General features: G+C 41.0%; 1 protein-coding gene across 4 annotated transcripts; it reads left to right on the top strand.

Annotated features, from left to right (window-relative positions):
- Positions 1–6,089: 6,089 nt before the first annotated feature.
- LOC132117840 (protein tyrosine phosphatase domain-containing protein 1-like) lies at positions 6,090–20,020 on the top strand. 4 transcript variants are annotated; one of them, XM_059527146.1, is made up of 10 exons: positions 7,126–7,715; positions 8,277–8,311; positions 8,588–8,762; positions 9,070–9,150; positions 9,236–9,354; positions 9,487–9,624; positions 16,417–17,468; positions 19,083–19,265; positions 19,412–19,522; positions 19,596–20,020. In XM_059527146.1, the coding sequence occupies exons 2-10, from the start codon at positions 8,302–8,304 to the stop codon at positions 19,689–19,691; spliced, it is 1,965 nt and encodes a 654-aa protein (XP_059383129.1). In that variant the 5' UTR covers positions 7,126–7,715; positions 8,277–8,301; the 3' UTR covers positions 19,692–20,020. The 4 variants fall into 4 exon arrangements, with proteins under 4 accessions (XP_059383130.1, XP_059383129.1, XP_059383131.1 ...); XM_059527147.1 differs by lacking the exons at positions 7,126–7,715; positions 8,277–8,311 and adding an exon at positions 6,090–6,432; XM_059527148.1 differs by lacking the exon at positions 9,487–9,624.
- Positions 20,021–22,986: the final 2,966 nt, after the last annotated feature.

The following is a 22,986-nucleotide window of genomic DNA, read 5'->3' as shown; positions in this document are numbered from 1 at the left end:
CAGTGAAAAAGTGTGCTTGGTGGGGGGGTGGTTCTTGTGATCTTAATGCTGATTTATACTTCTGTGTCTGACCTGCGATGTAGGCTATGTGTCAGATTTCATTTATACTTCTGCGTCGTTGTCTGTGTCAACATGCAGTACACACTCAAACTGCTAGTGTGCAGTGTCCACAGACATGTTGCTGGTGTAAACCAAGACCATGACAAAAGCCAAAGAAGAAGCAGCTTGTCAGAGAAGCATTATAGCCTTGACGACCGCAAATAAATATCAAATCATTAAATCATTATTTAAAACTACAAAAACAATGGATCAAGAGAGGATGGCATTCTTTCCATCTCCACAAGGAGTTGTACCACGGCAGATCAACATTGTTTTTCACAGAAAGCTAGTGATGTGTAATGCTGTGTATTATAATAAATAAGACACTTGTTCTTTGTTTAATTTTATATAAGAAGGTGTAACATTAAAATATAATAAAGTGCACATAAACACACAAAACTCAAGTACATACGGAGGGAGGGGTTCAAGCAGACCAATCACAGAGCTTGCGGTCAGTGTAGAATCGATACGCTGTTATATTTGTGAAAAAGGTGCACGTCAGGCTACGCCGTAAGGGAGTACACTTAGGTCCAATTCTATTTTATACGACTTTTATTAAATACAGTTTAGGTACTGAATCACTACATTATATTTTCCAGCGACGAGAGGATACAATCGCTGTTTTTAAGTAAACTCACTCTAAAAAGATAAACGCACAGACGCGAATACACGTAACTTCCATTTCTATCTCTCTCTCTCTCTCTTTCTCTCTCAAAATAGCCAATATTTGAGAAAAAGGTTTAGGGATTTCTATTGGGGGGATTAGCCCCCGTAAGGGAGTGCGTCAACGTGTAGGCTACGCCGTAAGGGAGCGCGTCAACACATAGGCTACACCGTAAAGGAGCGCTTCAACAAAGGCTACACCGTAAGGGAGCGCGTCAACACATAGGTTACACCATAAGGGAGCGCGTCAACACATAGGCTACACCGTAAGGGAGCGCGTCAACACATAGGTTACACCGTAAGGGAGCGCGTCAACACATATGCTACACCGTAAAGGAGCACTTCAATACATAGGCTACACCGTAAGGGAGCGTGTCTATACTTAGGCTACGCCGTAAGGGAGCGCGTATACACTTAGGCTACGCCGTGAGGGAGAGCGTCTATACTTACTCTACGCCGTAAGGGAGCGCGTCAACACAGGCTACACCGTAAGGGAGTGTGTCAACACTTAGTCTACGCCATAAAGGAGCGCTTCAACACATAGGCTACGCCGTAAGGGAGCGCGTCTGCACTTAGGCTACGCTGTGAGGGAGAGCGTCTATACTTAGTCTACGCCGTAAGGGAGCGCGTCAACACAGGCTACACCGTAAGGGAGTGTCAACACTTAGCCTACGCCATAAAGGAGCGCTTCAACACATAGGCTACACCGTAAGGGAGTGTGTCTACACTTAGGCTATGCCGTAAGGGAGAGCGTCTATACTTAGTCTATGCCGTAAGGGAGCGCGTCAACACAGGCTACACCGTAAGGGAGTCTGTCAACACTTAGGCTACGCCATAAAGGAGCGCTTCAACACATAGGCTACACCGTAAGGGAGTGCGTCTACACTTAGGCTACACCATAAAGGAGCGCTTCAACACATAGGCTACGCCGTAAGGGAACGTGTCTACACTTAGGCTACGCCGTGAGGGAGAGCGTCTATACTTAGTCTACGCCGTAAGGGAGCGCGTCAACACAGGCTACAACGTAAGGGAGTGCGTCAACACTTAGGCTACACCATAAAGGAGCGCTTCAACACATAGGCTACACCATAAGGGAGTTTATCAAAACTTAGCCTACGTCATAAAGGAGCGCTTCAACACATAGGCTACGCCGTAAGGGAGCGCGTCTGCACTTAGGCTACGCCGTGAGGGAGAGCGTCTATACTTAGTCTACGCCGTAAGGGAGCGCGTCAACACAGGCTACACCGTAAGGGAGTGTCAACACTTAGCCTACGCCATAAAGGAGCGCTTCAACACATAGGCTACACCGTAAGGGAGTGTGTCTACACTTAGGCTATGCCGTAAGGGAGAGCGTCTATACTTAGTCTATGCCGTAAGGGAGCGCGTCAACACAGGCTACACCGTAAGGGAGTCTGTCAACACTTAGGCTACGCCATAAAGGAGCGCTTCAACACATAGGCTACACCGTAAGGGAGTGCGTCTACACTTAGGCTACACCATAAAGGAGCGCTTCAACACATAGGCTACGCCGTAAGGGAACGTGTCTACACTTAGGCTACGCCGTAAGGGAGAGCGTCTATACTTAGTCTACGCCGTAAGGGAGCGCGTCAACACAGGCTACAACGTAAGGGAGTGCGTCAACACTTAGGCTACGCCATAAAGGAGCGCTTCAACACATAGGCTACACCGTAAGGGAGTGCGTCTACACTTAGGCTACGCCGTAAGGGAAGGCGTCAACACTTAGGCTACACCATAAAGGAGCGCTTCAACACATAGGCTACACCGTAAGGGAGTGCGTCTACACTTAGGCTACGATGTAAGGGAGTGCGTCAACACATAGGCTACTCCGTAAAGGAACGCTTCAACACATAGGCTACACCGTAAGGGAGTGTGTCTACACTTAGGCTACGCCGTAAGGGAGCGCGTCAACACATAGGCTACGCCGTAAGGGAGAGCGTCAACACATAGGCTACGCCGTAAGGGAGCGTGTCTATACTTAGGCTACGCCGTAAGGGAACGCGTCAACACGTAGGCTACGGCGTAAGGGAGTGCGTCTAAAACTTAGGCTACGTCGTCAGAGAGCGCGTCTACACTTAGGCTACGCCATAAAGGAGCGCTTCAACACATAGGCAACGCCGTAAGGGAGCCTGTCTACACTTAGGCTACGCCGTAAGGGAGAGCGTCTATACTTAGTCTACGCCGTAAGGGAGCGCGTCAACACAGGCTACACCGTATGGGAGTGCGTCAACACTTAGGCTACGCCATAAAGGAGCGCTTCAACACATAGGCTACACCGTAAGGGAGTGCGTCTACACTTAGGCTACGCCGTAAGGGAACGCGTCAACACTTAGGCTACTCCGTAAAGGAACGCTTCAACACATAGACTACACCGTAAGGGAGTGTGTCTACACTTAGCCTACGGCGTAAGGGATCGCGTCAACACGTAGGCTACGCCGTAAGGGAGAGCGTCAACACATAGGCTACGCCGTAAGGGAGCGTGTCTATACTTAGGCTACGTCGTAAGGGAACGCGTCAACACGTAGGCTACAGCGTAAGGGAGTGCGTCTACACTTAGGCTACGTCGTCAGAGAGCGCGTCTACACTTAGGCTACGCCGTAAGGGAGCGCGTCTACACTTAGGCTACGCCGTAAGGGAGCGCGTCTACATGTAGGCTACGCCGTAAGGGAGTGCGTCAACACTTAGGCTACGCCGTAAGGGAGCGCATCAACACGTAGGCTACGCCGTAAAGGAGCGCATCAACACGTAGGCTACGCCGTAAGGCAGTGCATCAACACTTAGGCTACGCCGTAAGGGAGCGCATCAACACGTAGGCTACGCCGTAAGGGAGTGCGTCTACACTTAGGCTACGCCGTAAAGGAGCGCATCAACACGTAGGCTACGCTGTAAGGGAGTGCGTCAACACTTAGGCTACGCCGTAAGGGAGCGCATCAACACGTAGGTTACGCCGTAAGGGAGTGCGTCTACACTTAGGCTACGCCGTAAGGGAGCGCGTCTACACGTAGGCTACGCCGTAAGGGAGCCCGTCTACACGTAGGCTTCGCCGTAAGGGAGCGCGTCTACACGTAGGCTACGCCGTAAGGGAGCCCGTCTACACGTAGGCTGCGCCGTAAGGGAGCGCGTCTACACGTAGGATACGCCGTAAGGGAGCTCGTCTACACGTAGGCTACGCCGTAAGAGAGTGCGTCTACACTTAGGCTACGCCGTAACGGAGCGCGTCTACTCGTAGGCTATGCCGTAAGGGAGTGCGTCAACATGTAGGCTACGTCGTAAGGGAGCGCGTCTACATGTAGGCAACGCCGTAAGGGAGCGCGTCTACATGTAGGCTACGCCGTAAGGGAGCGCGTCTACACGTAGGCTACGCCGTAAGGGAGTGCGTCTACACTTAGGCTACGCCGTAAGGGAGCGCGTCTACACATAGGCTACGTCGTAAGGGAGTGCGTCTACACGTAGGCTACGCCGTAAGGGAGCGCGTCTACACGTAGGCTACGCCGTAAGGGAGCGCGTCTACATGTAGGCTACGCCGTAAGGGAGCGCGTCTACACATAGGCTACGCCGTAAGGGAGTGCGTCTACACTTAGGCTACGCCGTAAGGGAGCGCGTCTACACATAGGCTACGTCGTAAGGGAGTGCGTCTACACTTAGTCTACGCCGTAAGGGAGCGCGTCAATACTTAGGCTACGCCGTAGGTCTGAGGCAGAAGTATAAATGAGCCTTTATAAGCCTTTACATGGGTAAATAAAAAAAACTGGTAATTTCAATAAGTTTTGTATAGCATTTTCTTTATTTTTCACTTCAGAAACTGTCTAAAAGGGTAATATTTATGTATGATGAAGAGAGAAAGGCCAAACATTTTGCTTTTTAGGTCAGCATTGCCATCTAATCAACCAATATAGTCTTAAATAGCCTGCATATCACTTTTATAACATGGGATTTTGACCAAAACATGTTACATACATGCATACATATACATATGGGTTATAGGCCCATATGTCCACATCAAATTACATTTACAAATGTAATTTTAAATACATAATAAACATCTTAAATGCAAGTTAATCGTCTATTTTTATATTTCAAATAACTTTTGAGACAATAAAATGTACAAATATGTGTAAAAATGTACAAATATGAGTAAATCAAAGTGTGAAATTGTCATTGTGTAATGGTCTGGACTTTGATTTTACCATTACCTCTTTAAATAAACATAATAAAAAATATATTTGTTGACTTGTCATTTTCACGTAATAGTGTTGGTTGTGTTTAGGCCTGTCATGATAACTTTTTTTGTAGAAGCATTGTTTTTAATTTGAACATATCTCTGTCTGTAATTTCTTTAAATCAAATTTTGTTGTATAAGCACAGAAAAACACATATCCACCCCACAAATATTTAGTATAAGCTTCCCTTTCACTTACAGATAAAGTCATCACACTCTCACTCTCGTGCTGTTTCAAACCTTTATGAAGAAGAGTTTTTATAGCATGCCTGGCCACTTATTATATGATATACTGTAGTCAACACTTGAAACGGATCAAACAAGTTAATCAGTTGTCCAAAGACAAGAATGCATTTTAGGACAACTTTAAAGAAAGGTTTTGATCCACTTCAAATATTGACAGATTCAGGTTGTGCTGAATGTGTTTTTTTGCTGTCAAATACGGTTTCTTTTTTTACCCCTTTTTATATATATATATATATATATATATATATAAAGTAAACACAAGTAAAACTTGTATTAGTAATATTTCAAGATAAACCCTTACTGAAGCAATAGCTTTACCTGATTATCCAGAGATCTGTTATATGTTTGGATCATTTAATTCTCATCTTACTAATACATATTTTTGGAGATATCGAGTGATGAATGTAATTACCTGCTCTACTGTTATAAAGATCTAATTTACAAGTGTCAGAATTTAGTTTTACATCTCTTGTCCATATAAATTTCTGCATCGGCAGCAAATGTATTAATTTTGGGCCTCTGAAAGTAAATGAGGTGTTTAACTTTAATCCTTGAGAACGAGCTTCATATTCACCTGTATCACACTATATCAGCCATAAAAGCACGACAAATCAAATATGTTACTCATATGCAAACTTTCTTACATATCTTTTTACATTTTGTCTTAATGTTCAATAAACCTAGTGTCCAGTTCCATAAAAAAAAAAAATTAAATTACACATTTTAATCACAGAGTCTTATTATCCATACTGACTGAAATCTTTCTTTATGATGGAGTCAGAAGAGCAAGAGTGTCCACATGAAGCGTGTGGAGCTCAAACCAGCCAAGCAACAGTCTGAGCAGTCTCCTGTCAAGATAAAATGAGCAAACCTATGTAGTTTGTGACAGTGTGAAGGCGTGTAAATGAGTTTGAGGGCATTCTCAATGACACACTAATCTCACCAGTGAAGCCCTTAATGTGATTTTCCTGCTTTGTCCAGAGTTTGATGATGGTCTTTATTGGAAACAAGTAAACCCTAGTAATCTGTGTCCTCACTGTAACACACGCTCAATTCACATCCAGACAAATGGCACTGCATTCATCCTTTCAGTATCATTCTCTTCGAGACCTTTCCATGGCTATTTCTTGAAAACTGAATATGTTTGCTTGTTCTAGAGCAGAAGAGAGTGCTTCATTCTCATTAGGGTGAGTTTCCTCTTCATTTTAACAAGTGTGTAAAACAGACGGCTGTTTGTGTGAACCGAGTGGACAGATCCGTTTGCACTGATATGATTACTACAGCACTGGTGGAGAATATGATGACTGACATGAAGTTGTCATCAGTGACTCTTCAGAGGGCCAATCAGGGTTTCCATTACTGGTTTGCAGCATGTAATGATTATTAATGTCATCTATAAACAGTACAACCTCAGAGCTGTTTTATTCATTTAAAGTGCATGTATGTGTCGTAAGGACAGCCATCATCTGACTCTGATGCAGTGATGGAGCAGCAGTGCGTCACCTGTTTGATAACTTCCTACTTAGGAGACTCTCCTTTAATCAGATTGGCTGTAAGTCCATCAGTCTGAAAAGCTTTGAGAGCCTCACCTCATTGTCGTTTTCAGTTACGTGCTTTTTGGTGGGTTGAATTACATTTACATTTAGCAGATGCTTTTATCCAAAGCGACTTACAAATGAGGACAATGCAAGCAATCAAAATCAACAAAAGAGTAATGATATGCAAGTGCTATAACAAGACTCTGCTTTACATAGTACACATAGCAAGAATTTTTTAATCATGTAAAAATAGAAAAAGAATAGAGCAATCAAGTGTTAGAGTGTTAAGTGTTTTTTTTATTTTTTTATTTTGTTAATTGTAGAAGAATATCAAATTCAAGACAAACTTTAGTTTGGCTTGAGAAAGCGTAACCTAAGAGTTTAAAGCAGTTGTAAAAGCCTGAACCATCATGATTAGCATGTTGCTAGCATGATTAACAAGTAACTAGCATGTTTGCAATTAATTCAGAACCATAAACCACAACAACAAAAAGAAATGTTGGGATTGCTGAAAATGTCTTTTAAGTAGTAAACGTTTTGAAAAAATTGAAGACTGAGAAAGTTTTGTGTTTTGTAATGAAAGTGAAATGCATGACTGGGATGAGTAGAGTGCAGCTCTGAGTGATGATGCCGTCTGTCTGTGAGGTCAAGGGTCAGAGAAATGGGCTATTTCAGGAGTAAGTGGATTAGGTGGTAAGTCTCCGGCTGCTTTATTCACTCTTTGGCTTGATGTGAGCACAGAACAGCAGAATTCACTCAGACACTTACTGTTTGAAAATGAGCAGGACGACTGTGCATCTTAAAGGAAGACAAAATAAATGATAGAGAGCCGTTTGAGTGTATGATTGAGGGACACGATATCAGTTCAGTTCAGCTGTGGATTCAGTGGATCGAAGAGAAAGTAAAGTTGATTTTCTCTAGCAGTTTTTTGGGTGAGTAATAATCACAACTCATTCTCTAGTCTGAGGACAATATCATTGAACACCAAATCCAATGTGATCAGGTGAAATAATGGTGAATCAATGAAAAATCTAATTATGCTTTGTATGAAGATGCCTTGATATGAGAAGCTTTGGATGGCTGGAACATTTCACACCAAAAACTAATTATTATTTATTATTAAGATATTTTGAGAGATATTTTTTAGTAGAAAAAATTATTGTTTTTTTTTTTTATAAAAAAAAAACTATAATATTAGTATTAATTAAAAATGTATATATTATGACTGAAATAAAAAAAATTAGCAGCAAACATTTTTTTTAAACTTTTTTTATATAATAACATAAGAAATGTTTCTTGGGCATCAAATCAGCAAATTATAATGATTTCTGAGGAATTGTGTGCTGAAGTAATGAAGCTGAAAATTCATCTTATTGTTTTTACTGTATTCCTGATGAATGCCGCTGTAATTGAGTATAAGCAACAACTTCAAATAAATCTTACTGAGTCGTTGACGTCAGTAGAGCTCATTCATTTATCCTGTGCTCAAACAGATATTGCCATGGAGGAGGAGGTATCATGGACTTTGGTAAGGAATGGCAAAACCTAAACTTCAAGTAATGATCATTAGAACACAGTTACACTATGTTTGACTTTGTCCTCTCGCGTTTTACATTTTAAAGACATTTCGAGTTCATAATGTAATCAGTAAAGCAACAAAGATTTCCTTTCTGCTTGTCTGTTTGACATCTATATTGCAGAACTCATCGGTTGGTGAATGGTTTTGCTCACCCGAGGAGACAGTTTGAGAGTGATCAGACTCTCCTGAGTTTCTAAGTAGATCATGTGTGTTTGATTCTTAAAGTGACGGGTTCCAGGGTTCCCAGAGCCAAATACACGATGGTTCGAGAGGTGCTGTGTTACGTGATCCCCTATCATATGCAGTGCTCCATGGGATGTGGTGGACTGGCCTGCAAGTACGAGGACCCTTCACACTGGAGTGAAGACGATCAGGCCATCAGAGGAATCTACTCGTCCTGGTACATGGCATGCACTTACACCTGTTTACTTAAACATGGCCTTTTCCAAATGAGGTTAAGCCTCTGGCAGTCTTGTGAACCAAAGCTTCTCAGTATGTTGAGGTCTCACATCACATTTTTCTTTATACCAAACAGAGTTACAAAAATAATGGGTTTCTTTCCCCCAAAATGTCTCCTCTTCAGAAAGTCAACCGATCACCAAAGGCTTGCTTTTACATCCCAAAAATGTCAATTTTAACAAGTTTTATCCAATAACAGCATATACGAATGGATTAGTTCGACTCATGGCTTCTCTGTTTCTCCTTAGGATCACTGATAATCTGCTGGCCATGGCCCGTCCTTCCACTGACATCATTGAAAAATTTGGCGTAATAGACCAGTTTTTGAGGTAAAACTGATGATTGTAAAAAGAAATCTGGTTCTGGAGTATGTGTTTGGTACACTTTTATAATTAGCTGTTTTGTCGTGTTAAGATGTGGTTTGAAGACAGTTATTAACCTCCAGTGCCCTGGTGAACATGCCAGCTGTGGAAACCAACTGGATCCCCAGAGCGGCTTCACGTACCGACCGGAGACATTCATGGAGGCTGGCAGTGAGTGACGTTGTCTGATTCTGCCTAACTTTCAATATGTATTTTCCCCATGTAATATAAAGAATCTTCTTGACACATTGAGTTGTTCTTATGTTTTCAGGTTGTAAAGGTACTCTTGTTGCTCTATTTTAGTATATTTCTACAACTTTAGATGGAATGACTATGGTGTGGCATCTCTCACATCCATCTTGGATATGGTCAAAGTCATGTGTTTTGCCATCCAAGAAGGCAAGCTGGCTGTTCACTGTCATGCAGGGCTTGGCAGAACAGGTACAGTTCTGTTTTATATGTTAAAAAATATATTTATAATTTAATAAACATACCTGATTTATAGGTTGCTGGTTTGATCCTTACAAGCAGCCATGATCTATTATTATAATTCTGTCCTCAAGCAGCACACTTAACCCCATGATACTCCAGAGGGATTTTCTGGATAATAATGCTGCCATAAGTCGCTTTAGTTAAAGGGGTCATGAACTGAGAAACCAAAGTTCCCTTGATCTTTTGACAAATAAGAGGTCATTGTACTATAAAAACATCCTGTAAGTTTCAGAACTCATTACTTTCTTGTTAGTCTAAAAACCGCTTTTATTGAAAGCAGTCTGCCAAAACAACAGCTTATGGAATGTTCTATGATGTAAAAGTGTGGATAAGCACTGCCTCCAGAGGAGACCATCAACACCTACAGTACATAGCTGCTGTTTAGCCCCGCCCACCGATTCTACATTACTGTCTTTTAAGCACCGCCCACCGATTCTACATCACTGCCTGTTTTAGCTCCGCCCACCGATTCTACATCACTGCCTGTTTAGCTCCGCCCACCGATTCTAAATCACTGCCTGTTTAGCCCTGCCCACCGATTCTAAATCACTGCCTGTTTAGCCCTGCCCACCGATTCTAAATCACTGCCTGTTTAGCCCTGCCCACCGATTCTACATCACTGCATGTTTAGCTCCGCCAACCTATTCTACATCACTGCCTGTTAAGCCCTGCCCACCGATTCTACATCACTGCCTGTTTAGCTCCGCCAACCTATTCTACATCACTGCCTGTTTAGCCCTGCCCACCGATTCTACATCACTGCATGTTTAGCTCCGCCAACCTATTCTACATCACTGCCTGTTAAGCCCTGCCCACCGATTCTACATCCCTGCCTGTTTAGCTCCGCCAACCTATTCTACATCACTGCCTGTTTTAGCTCCGCCCACCGATTCTACATCACTGCCTGTTTAGCTCCGCCCACCGATTCTACATCACTGCCTGTTTAGCTCCACTCACCGATTCTACATAGATTACTGTTTAGCCCTGCCCACCGATTCTACATCACTGCCTGTTTAGCTCCGCCCACCGATTCTACATCGATTACACAATTTGACGCATGATTTTCAGAAAGATTGAAACTAAAAGATGATGCTGTGCTATGTGTATTGGATCTGACAGTAATGTCACAACACACAAGTGTGAGTAACTGATTTTGTTATGTGGTCGCTATTGCTCTGTCTGTTATTACAGATCATTTGATATGTATCAAGTTATTTATGCATTTTTAACCTAAATAACAGGAGCGTCCATCAGTGAAGGATGTAGTCTGTCAAGTATACAACTATTAGCCAATCAAAGCAGTGGGCGTTTACTTCTGAGTCTACAATCCACTACACCTATTCATACAGAGCTTCTGATGAGGGGGTTAAAAACAGGACTAAATTATGATGTTTTTTTTATGTAAAATCTTGACAACATTATAAGGGGACCTCAGAGAATAGTACAAAATAAAAAGGCAGTTCATGACCCCTTTAAAAGCATCAGCGTAAGCACTACCCATGCATTGAGCACAAGCTTCTGAAAACTTATTTTTTTCTTTTTAAGATGACAGGGTTGGTTTTGAGCTATAGCATTATGGACAGCACTCCAGGTGACTCGAGTTCAAGCCCCAGCGTGTGGTCCTTCAATTCAATTCAATTCAATTCAAGTTTATTTGAATAGCGCTTTTTACAATACAAATTGTTACAAAGCAACTTTACAGAAAAGTATGTTTCTACAATATTTAGTAATAGCTTATAAGTGGTGACTGTCAGTTTGTGCACATTTGACAGGATTTTTAGAAAAATTAATACAAGACGTAGTCAGCCAGACGATGAACATTATTAATATTATTAATAATTTATAATAATTATATGATGCAGTCACACTTGTAGCAATATTTGTTAGTTCTGTTTGTTGATTCAGGGTTAGCATCGTCTGAGGTCCTCTGAGGGTCAGCATCATCTCTTCTCAGGTGTTCTGGATCCAGACTGGAGCTTGTGTAAATCCTAGTTAACCGTGGCAAAACATAGAAACAAATAGAGACATCATTAGCATAGCTGCTGATCCAACAAAGTAAAATTAATTAGTTTAACCCAAGCTAAAGAATAAAAATGCGCATTTGATCAGATGCAACTACACTCACAATTTAATGCCCCGTTTCCACCGCAGGAACTTTACCCAGGAACTAGGGACTTTGGCCTGGTACTCGTGTGTTTCCACTGCAGGAACCAGGAACTAAATAAAGTTCCGGGTATAAAAATGCCCCTCAGAAAGTCCCTGCTGGCGAGGTGGTACTTTCTCAAAGTTCCGGAACTTTCGGGGGCGGGACTTGGGCGCTAAACATCCTGATTGGTTGAGTTCACGCAGCATTGGTTGAGTTCAACCACCATTTATTCGGATCATTTTCAAAATATTACTGATATTGTGTCATGAAATGTAATTTTAAAAGTATTTCAGGCGAGAATGTAATTGTTTAAAACTCAAATCTGTGGTTTATTTATAAAGACAGCACCTATTTAAAAATGTGTTTTGCCGATCCCGGAGACGGTGAGCTCCACGCGATCAGCGAGAGCTCAGTCCTCATGTATCCGCCAAGAGCATCCTCTCCTCGGCTAGACCTTCTGATATGTGCCGCTGGCTTTGATGTCTCTTTAGTGGTTAAACATAAAATATAATTCGTTTTGGGTAAATCTAACAGGTTACCTTTGGTATGTATTCAGTTGATCTATATGTTAAAATAAAAATAAAAAAGGCAAATTTATATAATATTTTGTTTCATTGTAATGGCTGTATATATACACATATCCCTGAACTAAGTACATTTCTGCAGCTGTTATTATGTTTAAATGAAAACGAAAGGAGGCAGTGGTATTTGATATCCTATTTCGTTTTATTGTAAATATACAGAGAGGAAAATTGCAGTAGCCATGGTCAGCTGACTGAAGTTATCAAGTATGCTGCTTTTTGCAGATTTACCGGATTCGCGTCGTCGCGGACATCACACTCCCGAGTCGCATCCACAAAGTCTGAACTACCCATAGACAGTAAAAGAAATGGACACTGCGACCCCATTGGAACTCAACTGAGACAAGTGAAGCCCATTTTTAGCGATTTTTAGCACTTCCGTTTCTGACGCGCAGACTCATACTAAGCTTGATGACGTCAGCAACATTTCTGACAGATGTAAATCTTCTAGTGGCTGTGCGTGCAAACTGCCATCGTTAATCTTGCAGAAATTCAGTCGCTGGTTATGATGCAATCGTTAGCCTATTTTTACAAAAACTGTTTCTACGGGGCCATAATGTAACATAGAAGGTAATGGAGCCGTTTATACATTGTCGTGTATCTTTAGAAATAAATAATGGACAAATGGAGTCTTTAAACGCCTCAGATGTAAAGTTATTCGCTTTCAAAGTGACGCCAAAATGAATGGGAGTCAATGGGATGCTAACGCGAGTGAAGTTCTGCTACAAGATGGTGGCACATGGCCGACTTCAACTTCCGGTCGACTTCCTTCCCGCCTGGAACTACCGAGGATGCACGTCCAAAATCAGCGTACTTTGTATTGAGAAACGCGCACAGACCTACGTCACCAGACTATTTGCCTAATCTTCCCTGTACTTTACACAGTGGTGGAAACGCAGAAAGCAACAGGTCTAGGGGGAAAAAAGTTCCTGGTACAAATATTCCGGGTAATTTCGGTGGAAACGCGGCATTAGATACATTATTCAAATGCTTGGCGAAAGAGATGCGTTTTTAATCTACAGTCGTGGCCAAAAGTTTTGAGAATTACATAAATATTAGTTTTCAAAAAGTTTGCTGCTAAACTGCTTTTAGGTCTTTGTTTCAGTTGTTTCTGTGATGTACAGAAATATAATTACAAGCACTTCATACGTTTCAAAGGCTTTTATCGACAATTACATGACATTTATGCAAAGAGTCAGTATTTGCAGTGTTGGCCCTTCTTTTTTAGGACCTCTGCAATTCGACTGGGCATGATCTCAATCAACTTCTGGGCCAAATCCTGACTGATAGCAAACCCATTCTTTCATAATCACTTCTTGGAGTTTGTCAGAATTAGTGGGTTTTTGTTTGTCCACCCGCCTCTTGAGGATTGACCACTAGTTCTCAATGGGATTAAGATCTGGGGAGATTCCAGGCCATGGACCCAAAATTTCAAAATTCTGGTCCCCGAGCCACTTAGTTGTCACTTTTGCCTTATGGCACGGTGCTCCATCTTGCTGAAAATGCATTGTTCTTCACCTAACTGTTGTTGGATTGTTGGAAGAAGTTGCTGTTGGAGGGTGTTTTGGTACCATTCTTTATTCATGGCTGTGTTTTTGGGCAGAATTGTGAGTGAGCCCACTCCCTTGGATGAGAAGCAACCCCACACATGAATGGTGTCAGGATGCTTTACTGTTGGCATGACACAGGACGGATGGTAGTGCTCACCTTTTCTTCTCCGGACAAACCTTTTTCCAGATGCCCCAAAAAATCGGAAAGGGGCTTCATCGGAGAATATGACTTTGCCCCAGTCCTCAGCAGCCCATTCACTATACTTTCTGCAAAAGATCAATCTGTCTCTGATGTTTTTTTTTTGGAGAGAAGTGGCTTCTTTGCTGCCCTTCTTGACACCAGGCCATCTTCCAAAAGTCTTCGCCTCACTGTGCATGCAGATGCGCTCACACCTGCCTGCTGTCATTCCTGAGCAAGCTCTGCACTTGTGGCACTCCGATCCAGCAGCTGAATCCTCTTTAGGAGACGATCCTGGTGCTTGCTGGACTTTCTTGGATGCCCTGAAGCCTTCTTTAAAAGAATTGAACCTCTTTCCTTGAAGTTCTTGATGATCCTATAAATTGTTGATTTAGGTGCAATCTTAGTAGCCACAATATCCTTGCCTGTGAAGCCATTTTTATGCAACGCAATGATGGCTGCACGCGTTTCTTTGCAGGTCACCATGGTTAACAATGGAAGAACAATGATTTCAAGCATCACCCTCCTTTTAACATGTCAAGTCTGCCATTCTAACCCAATTAGCCTGACATAATGATCTCCAGCCTTGTGCTCGTCAACATTCTCACCTGAGTTAACAAGACGATTACTGAAATGATCTCAGCAGGTCCTTTAATGACAGCAATGAAATGCAGTGGAAAGGTTTTTTTGGGATTAAGTTAATTTTCATGGCAAAGAAGGACTATGCAATTCATCTGATCACTCTTCATAACATTCTGGAGTATATGCAAATTGCTATTATAAAAACTTAAGCAGCACCTTTTCCAATTTCCAATATTTATGTAATTCTCAAAACTTTTGGCCACGACTGTAGATTTAAACAGAGAGAGTGTGTCTGAACCCCGAACATTATCAGGAAGGCTATTCCAGAGTTTGGGAGCCAAATGTGAAAAAGCTCTACCTCCTTTAGTGGACTTTGCTATCCTAGGAACTACCAAAAGTCCAGCGTTTTGTGACCTTAGGGAGCGTGATGGATTGTAACGTGATATAAGGCTAGTTAGGTATGCAGGAGCTAAACCATTTAGGGCCTTATAGGTGAGTAATGATAATTTGTAACTGATACGGAACTTAATAGGTAGCCAGTGCAGAGACTGTTAAATTAGGGTAATACGATCATATTTTCTTGACCTGGTAAAGACTCTAGCTGCTGCATTTTGGACTACCTGTAACTTGTTTATTGAAGAAGCAGGACAACCACCTAGAAGTGCATTACAATAGTCCAGTCTAGAGGTCATAAATGCATGAACTAGCTTTTCTGCATCGGAAACAGATAACATTTTTCGTAGCTTGGCAATGTTTCTAAGATGGAAGAATGCAGTTTTTTGTAACATTGGAAATATGATTTTCAAAAGACAAGTTGCTGTCTAATATAACACCCAGATTTTTGACTGTAGAGGAAGTAACAGTACATCCGTCTAGTTGCAGATTGTAATCTTCAAGATTCTGTGTAGTGTTTTTTGGTCCAATAATTAATATCTCTGTCTTATCCGATTCAATTGGAGAAAATTAATTGTAATCCAATCTTTTACATTTTTAACACACTCTGTTAGCTTAGATAATTTAGAAGTTTCATCTGGTCTCGTTGAGATATATAGCTGAGAATCATCAGCATAACAGTGGAAGCTAATTCCGTATTTTCTAATAATATTACCAAGGGGCAACATGTATATTGAAAATAGAAGGGGACCTAGGACGGATCCTTGTGGCACTCCATATTTTACTGATGATAAATGAGATGACTCCCCATTTAAGTAAACAAAATGGTAGCGATCGGACAGGTAGGATCTAAACCATCTTAGAGCTTGCCCTTGAATAGCTGTATAGTTTTGTAATCGATCTATGAGTATGTCATGATCTATGGTGTCGAATGCAGCACTAAGATCAAGTAAGACTAGAAATGAGATGCAGCCTTGATCTGACGCCAGAAGCAGGTCATTCAGTTACATATATACATTTAGCAGATGCTTTTATTGCATGAAACATTTTTTTCAATTCATACATTCTGTGGGAATCAAACCCATGATGCTGGCATGCTAGTGCCATTCTCTACTGTTCAAGCTAGAGGAATGCTTTCCTGATCCCTGTCTCTCACTGACTGTCCTCTCAAATAAAGAAAACAACAACAACAACAACAAAAACAGTTTTCAATCATGTAGTAACCTGCCCTTAAATGTTTGCAATCAAATTGGAACATTACGATATGTACACTAGCTGGATACTGACTCTTTTTACGTGTTGTTGTCATAGGTGTGTTGCTGGCCTGTTTCTTCTTGTTCACCACACAGATGACAGCAGACCAAGCCATTCTGTTAGTTCGAAGCAAACGACCCAACTCTATCCAAACTAGAGGTCAGCTCCAGTGTGTCAGGCAGTTTGCTCAGTTCCTGGTTCCGCTAAGGAATGTGTTTGCTAACGCTGAGCCTAGAGCACCACCTGTTACTCTTTCACAATACTTGATCCGCCAAAAACATATACTGCATGGGTATGAGGCTCGGAAGTTGAGATACGTGCCAAAGCTCGTCCCTCTCATCTGCAGACTCCTACTGGATATCGCAGAGAATCGCCAGGTTATCGAGGAGGACATTGTCGAGGTTCCTGACGTCACATCTGTGGTAGAGAAAACTTTAAATGAAAGTTCAGTGTATCAGTTAAACAGAGAGATTTGGGGAAATGGGATGACTCTGATCAGTCCCCGTCTTCCAGGTCTACCCAGAGCCAACAGAGGCAACACACAACCTCTTTACTATGTCCGTAAGAGCCTCAGCTACAGCGAGTCTGACCTCCAGAGGTTAGCAACGTCTTTAAACCTCTCGGATAACCCTCTCGGGGTTTTAGCCAGCATCCACTCAACTACCATCAACGATCAGCTGGGAGCTTTCAACTGTGTTTCCCAGAACTACGTCGCTCCTTCTCTGGGGGCTTGTAAGAACAATTACATCTACAGCTCAACCAGCAATATATGGGAGCTGAAAACTCTTATGGATCAGACAGAAGGATCTCCACTGCTCAAAACCAGGAGGCAGTCTGTCCTGCAGCGAAGCCAATCTCTAGGTGTTTCAGATGAGAAAAGCACCACGAACATCGGAAGAATACTGTCCTACTGGAGGAAAGACTGCAAGCAAAGCACTGACCCTCACGAGGCTCAACACATTGAAAAAGAGCATTCGGAGGTGCCCTTCATCACTGTCCAGTCCGAGCTGTCTCTGGAGTCACGTCACCTCCTGGTGACTCAGTCCCTTGCAGTGGACCTTGAGAAGGATGGAGAGAAGGAGCAAATTCAGAAGGTGTCTACTTGGCAGGTAGGTGCATGTACTGATTTACTAAGAAAGTATAAAATATGTATTTAAGTATTAAATTCAGTGTTTATTCTTACATCTGTATTTGGTTTTGGTATATTAATTTGTTGTCTGTTCATTGTTATTGGCTTTATGTGTACTCTCATTTTTTTTATTTGTCACATTCTCAATTAAAAATAAAAAAGTATTAAAAGATTAGTTCACTTTCAAAATAAACATTTCCTGATAATTTACTCATCCCCATGTCATTAAAGATGTTCATGTTCAGTCAAAAAGAAATGAAGGTTTTTGAGGAAAACATTCCAGGATTTTTCTCCATAGTGGGCTCCAGTGGTGGCCCATGAATTGAAAGTCCAAACTGCAGTTTCATTGCAGCTTCAAAGAGTGCTGTGACATGTAGCCAAGTATGGTAACCCATACTCAGAATTTGTGCTCTGAATTTATCCAATCCAAGTGCACACATACCACGCCACTGCTTGGTAGCTTGTACCTGGTACTTTTTTAGTACCACCTTGGTTGAGGTTCCAAGTAAGCCATACTAATACTAAAATGTGACTTGCAAACTCGTCACTGCCAGCATCATTGGATTTGTGACACGAGACACCAAACCGGCTAGATTTAAATAGTCACTTTTTTAAATGACTTGCTTTAACCAACCACTGCACGTAACTTGAAAAATGAATTGAATTTATATTAAGTGCATATAGCCTGGCTTGTTGGCAGAGGCTATGTAGATTAACTCCACCCATCAGCTCATTAACAATACAAAAGATGATCGCTCTAACATCAGCTCCAGTGGTGTATAGTTAAACGTGTGCCATAGTCATTTTTGACCTGGGTATGAATTCGCCTTTTGGCCTTTTTTTTTCTCCTTTTTCAAATCTTATCGGAATGGCATTTATTTTTTTATAAAAATGAAGTCAATAATCAAAAAGTTGAAAATAAAGTATCAGGTAGGGTTAGGGAGGGCTTTAATGTCCCAATAAGGTGGCATCCATTTACTGGGGGGCCCCCCTCAAAACACCATTGGGTTAATTTTGGGCTAGTTTTGCATAGCAGTTGGGTGGGTTTTGTTGTGAAAACCTGGCAAACTTGATCCCATCAGATTTGGATTTTTTATCTTGGGGTCTTGGTGTATGGTCTCAAATAAGACTGCAAACTATTTCCACTGTTCTTCAGGAGATGAAGTTGCCACTGTCTCTTCAACATTTTAGAGAAATTGCATGACAGAATGGCATCTTAGTTCTGAGTTCTGCTTCGTGCTCGGGTCCAGACCAACCACAAGCCAAACCTCCTCTTCATTAAAGATTATATCTACATTTATAAGACCCTTAATTCAAAGTGTCTTGACACAATAAAAGTCAACAAAAGTGCAATAATATGCACTATCAATTCAGAATTTGTGTGTTCATCTAGTGAACCAACAGGTCAGGGGTTTATGTGGTCTACTGTTGTGCATCCCAGTTCTTTCTATGACTTTAGCATGTAAAGTTTAAGTCTGCTTACTGAAGACAGGTAGCTCTGCATGATGGATCTAGTTGTTGTCTACTCGGGTACTAATCTTACACTCAGAAACCTTAGGTCAGAAGCTCTATGTTTGTTTATTCTTCTCTGCAGGCAGATCTTAATCGTCAAGGTGCATGGGAGCGACTGTGTTTGGAAAAAGACCCATTTATTCTGTCTGGAATCATGTGGTCCTGGCTGGAGCAGCTCAAAGAGCCAATCATCTCAGCTCATGATGTTCATACACTAACAGAGTCCAGCCAGGACCCTCAAACTGTGCTCAATTGCCTAGATAGGGTAAGACTTAAATATCAGACCTGTTCTTTCATACTTTCTTAACGTAAGATAACTTAGCATGGCTCAATATTACTAACAAGAGGCATTTCATGAGTACATTTGAACTTCGCTCCATGATGTGAATCTATTATTATTACCATCTTCAGGCTTCCAAAGAAACCGTGATGTGCATTGTGGACTGTTTCGCTCATTTAATGACAACAACTGAGGAAATCGAGAGTGCTTTCCTGGAGCGAGCGACCAAAGCTTTCACAAAGGTACTGTGTTTAATTCTAAGATGTCCTGAAATGGTTAAATGAATACTTTTATTAACTGTGGTGCTCTCTTTAGATGAAAAACACCAATGGTGGGAAGAGCGTCCACAAAATCATGAACGGGGTCTTGAAGCTTGTTCTGCATCATTTGAGGAATGAGTTTGAGGTCTAACACATGCAACAATCACTAAACTACAGTTAACTTTGAGTTTATTTACATCTGTGTCCAATGTTAAAGATGAGCTCCACACATTTCTTTGGTTGCTCCTCAGCTCTCGGTTCAGATGAAGAATCCAGCATGTGATTTAGCCCACAGATAGACTGAATTATAATTGTCCCATTTTTAGAAGTTAGAAAATGTGTTTTACGTGGTGAATTGTTTGATGTAAACTGTATGTTATGTGCCATAGTGCTAATACTTGAAAAGCATTGCTTAAACTTCTCATTTTTTTTACCATGTTTGTACAGTTATTTGTAATAAAATAATTAGATTGCACACAACTAGGAATGAAATCTTCATCTTCATTTTACATTAGTATAAAGATGTGAGGGCTAACTGAGATTGGCTTTATTGCGCAGAAGAAAAGTTATAGTTATATTATTTTTGTGAAAAATATTGGTTCTTACTGTTTTTATTGATTGACTCATCATCAAATTAAGCATCTTTGGCTCTATCATGCTATACATGGATCTGGTTATAAGTACAAAAGATCTGAATACATCTGGTGGTTTCAGGTCAGAAATCAAAGGTACATCGTTCCCATCCACCGACTCCACAGAGCTCACAATACTTCAATTATCACAGGCAACGTTGGTGAATCCCCTGGAAATATAAAAAGGGTCAATTTAAATAAACTGTTTTGAAAGCTATACAGGACCTAAACACCACCTTCTCAAAAGATATTTTTAATCTTGAGACAGACCAGTATCTGAGTCCTATGCAATTTGGATTCAGGCACAACCATTCCACAGAATTTGCAATCTGTCTATTAACTGAAAATATCAAACAATCACTTGACCAGGGAAATGTAGCTGGTGCTGTTTTTCTAGATTTTAAAAAAGCATTAGATACAGTAAATCACAACATATTAATTTCAAAACTAGCTAAGTTCAATTTATCCAAAAAACATTGTCCTGGTTTGAATCATATGTAAAGGGCCGTGAACAGTGTGTTGTGATTAATAATGTGAGATCTACTTTTCTTAAAATTAAAACAGGTATTCCTCAAGGCACAGTCTTGGGACCCATACTCTGCAGTCTATATATTAATGACTTACCGGATGTAGTATGTCCAGATATAGGTCTACTGATGTATGCAAACAACACAGTGGTGTATGCATCTGCTGATACATGTATCTCTGTGGCTGACAAACTTAATGCTAATTTAGCAAGAATATCATCTTGGCTGGCCTCATCTTGTTTAACTTTAAATACTAAAAAAAAAAAACTCTGTCTGCTTTTCTATTCAAAAACTACCTCCAACACAACTTTTGAACATAAAAATGAATGGGGAACTTATTGAACAAGTACCTGAAGTGAAGTATCTTGGAATAAATATAGATTATCAGTTGAATTGTAAAAGTCATATTAAGAACATCTGTAAAACCATTAAGGCCAATTTGAGCTGTTTTATGATGATAAGAAACTGACTCTTGTCTGTGCTTTTATTTTTTTTAATTATATGATTCTTTCACATATATCTTATGGCTTAACCACATGGTCTCAAGCTCATCAGTCATCAGTCAAACACATAGAGTGTCTTTACAACCGAGCCTTGAAAGCTCTGGACAAGAAGAGAATAAGGTACCATCACTGCCAAATTCGAAGTAAATATAAGATCTTAAGTTTTGCTAATTTTATTTCTCTGCATCTGGTTAAACTGGTCTTCAAATGCTTAAATGATGCTGCTCCACTACCGCTTTGCAAAATAATAACAAGACAGCAAAGTACTAGATGCACCAGATTTGCTTCTAAAGTCAATTGTTACATCCCTTTTCGTAGAACATCATTTGCCCAGGTTGCTGTTTCAGTGAAAGGGGCAAAATTATGGAATGCTCTGCCAGATCATCTTAAATGCATCCCGACATTAGCCACCTTCTAAAAAAAAAAAAAATTTCAGGAACTAATTCAGGAACAATGTTGCTCTCATATTGAGTCTTTTGACTTTGCCCTCTCTGTATACTTGTAGTACTTTTTTATTATTTTCCATTGTGTTACATTTTTATCCTTTTTCTTTCCCGTTCTTTTATTAATGTTTATATTTTTTTTACCAAAAAGCCCTAATAGGGACAAGTGTTGTACATTGGCTTTAGCTAAAAACATTATGATACATGCATCAGCGAGATCAGCACAGTGTGAAACCATTCACCGGGAGAGTTTTGATATTGAACGGTCGATCAGCTGACCACACAAAGAGCAATGCTTGGCTGTGAATGGTCTTCAAAACTAGCAACGAGTTCTCCTTTAATTGCGTAGACCTTCAGATGGTTTCCGTCTGTAACTAGAAGAGTGCTGCTCCCTCTCGCCTCCAGAATGACATCGAACGATGGCTTAGCATCACCTGGAACGAGGAGACTTGCTGAGCTAAAATGAGAAGACATGACATACTGTATCAGCAGAGATTATTGCATCGGTTGTAATACATTTGTAAAAATGTGACCCTGGATCACAAAACCAGTCATAAGGGGCAGTTTTTTCAAATTGATGCATGGTTTGTTAGAATCTGACAATATTTGTCTGAGATACAACTATTTGAAAATCAGGAATCTGAGGGTATAAAAAAAATCTAAAAGACTGAAAGAGCTGTCAAAGCTTAATATCTCTTTAATTCTGGCAACTGTATTCAGGCTTCAAAATTCAGAAAAGTTTGTGATTTTTGGAGATCATCATGATGAACAAAACGCTTAAGATAAAAATGTTTGGTTTATTTCTGGAACCGTACTGCTGCGCTCGGTTTCACATCTCTTCCAATAATCACATGGACTGAAATCAGTTTTGGGAGCATTAGTCTTACCTTAGGGCTCAAGTCAAGATTTGTTTTGGAGGTAGCGAGTATCCATTTTTGATCTGGTGATGAGCGGAGGAGGTTTAAACTGAAGGAGTCGCACACCACGTGCCTGGAGACTTCAGACAGTGCAGGGCAAGTCAAGACCACCAGAGACCCTAGAACAGTGCCCACCTAAAAACATTCCTACACATTCACTGGTGACTCCACACTGAGCAAAGTCTGTTCACACACGACCAGTCAAACCTTTCTGAACAGACACATCTCTCATGTTTCTAAAGAAGTCTCTTCTGCTCACCAAGCCTGCATTAATTTGATCCACAGCAAAAACAGTAATCTTGTGAAACATTTTACTATTTAAAATAACTGCTTTATATTTGACTATATTGTAAAATGTAATTTATCTATTATGATAAAAACTGTATTTTCAGCATCATCTCTGCAGTCTTCAGTCACTTGATCT

Source organism: Carassius carassius, chromosome 37, assembly GCF_963082965.1.
Source record: "Carassius carassius chromosome 37, fCarCar2.1, whole genome shotgun sequence".
Lineage (NCBI taxonomy): Eukaryota > Metazoa > Chordata > Actinopteri > Cypriniformes > Cyprinidae > Carassius > Carassius carassius.
Note: the sequence above shows the minus strand (reverse complement) of the source record. Positions and strands in the feature narration are given on the sequence as shown.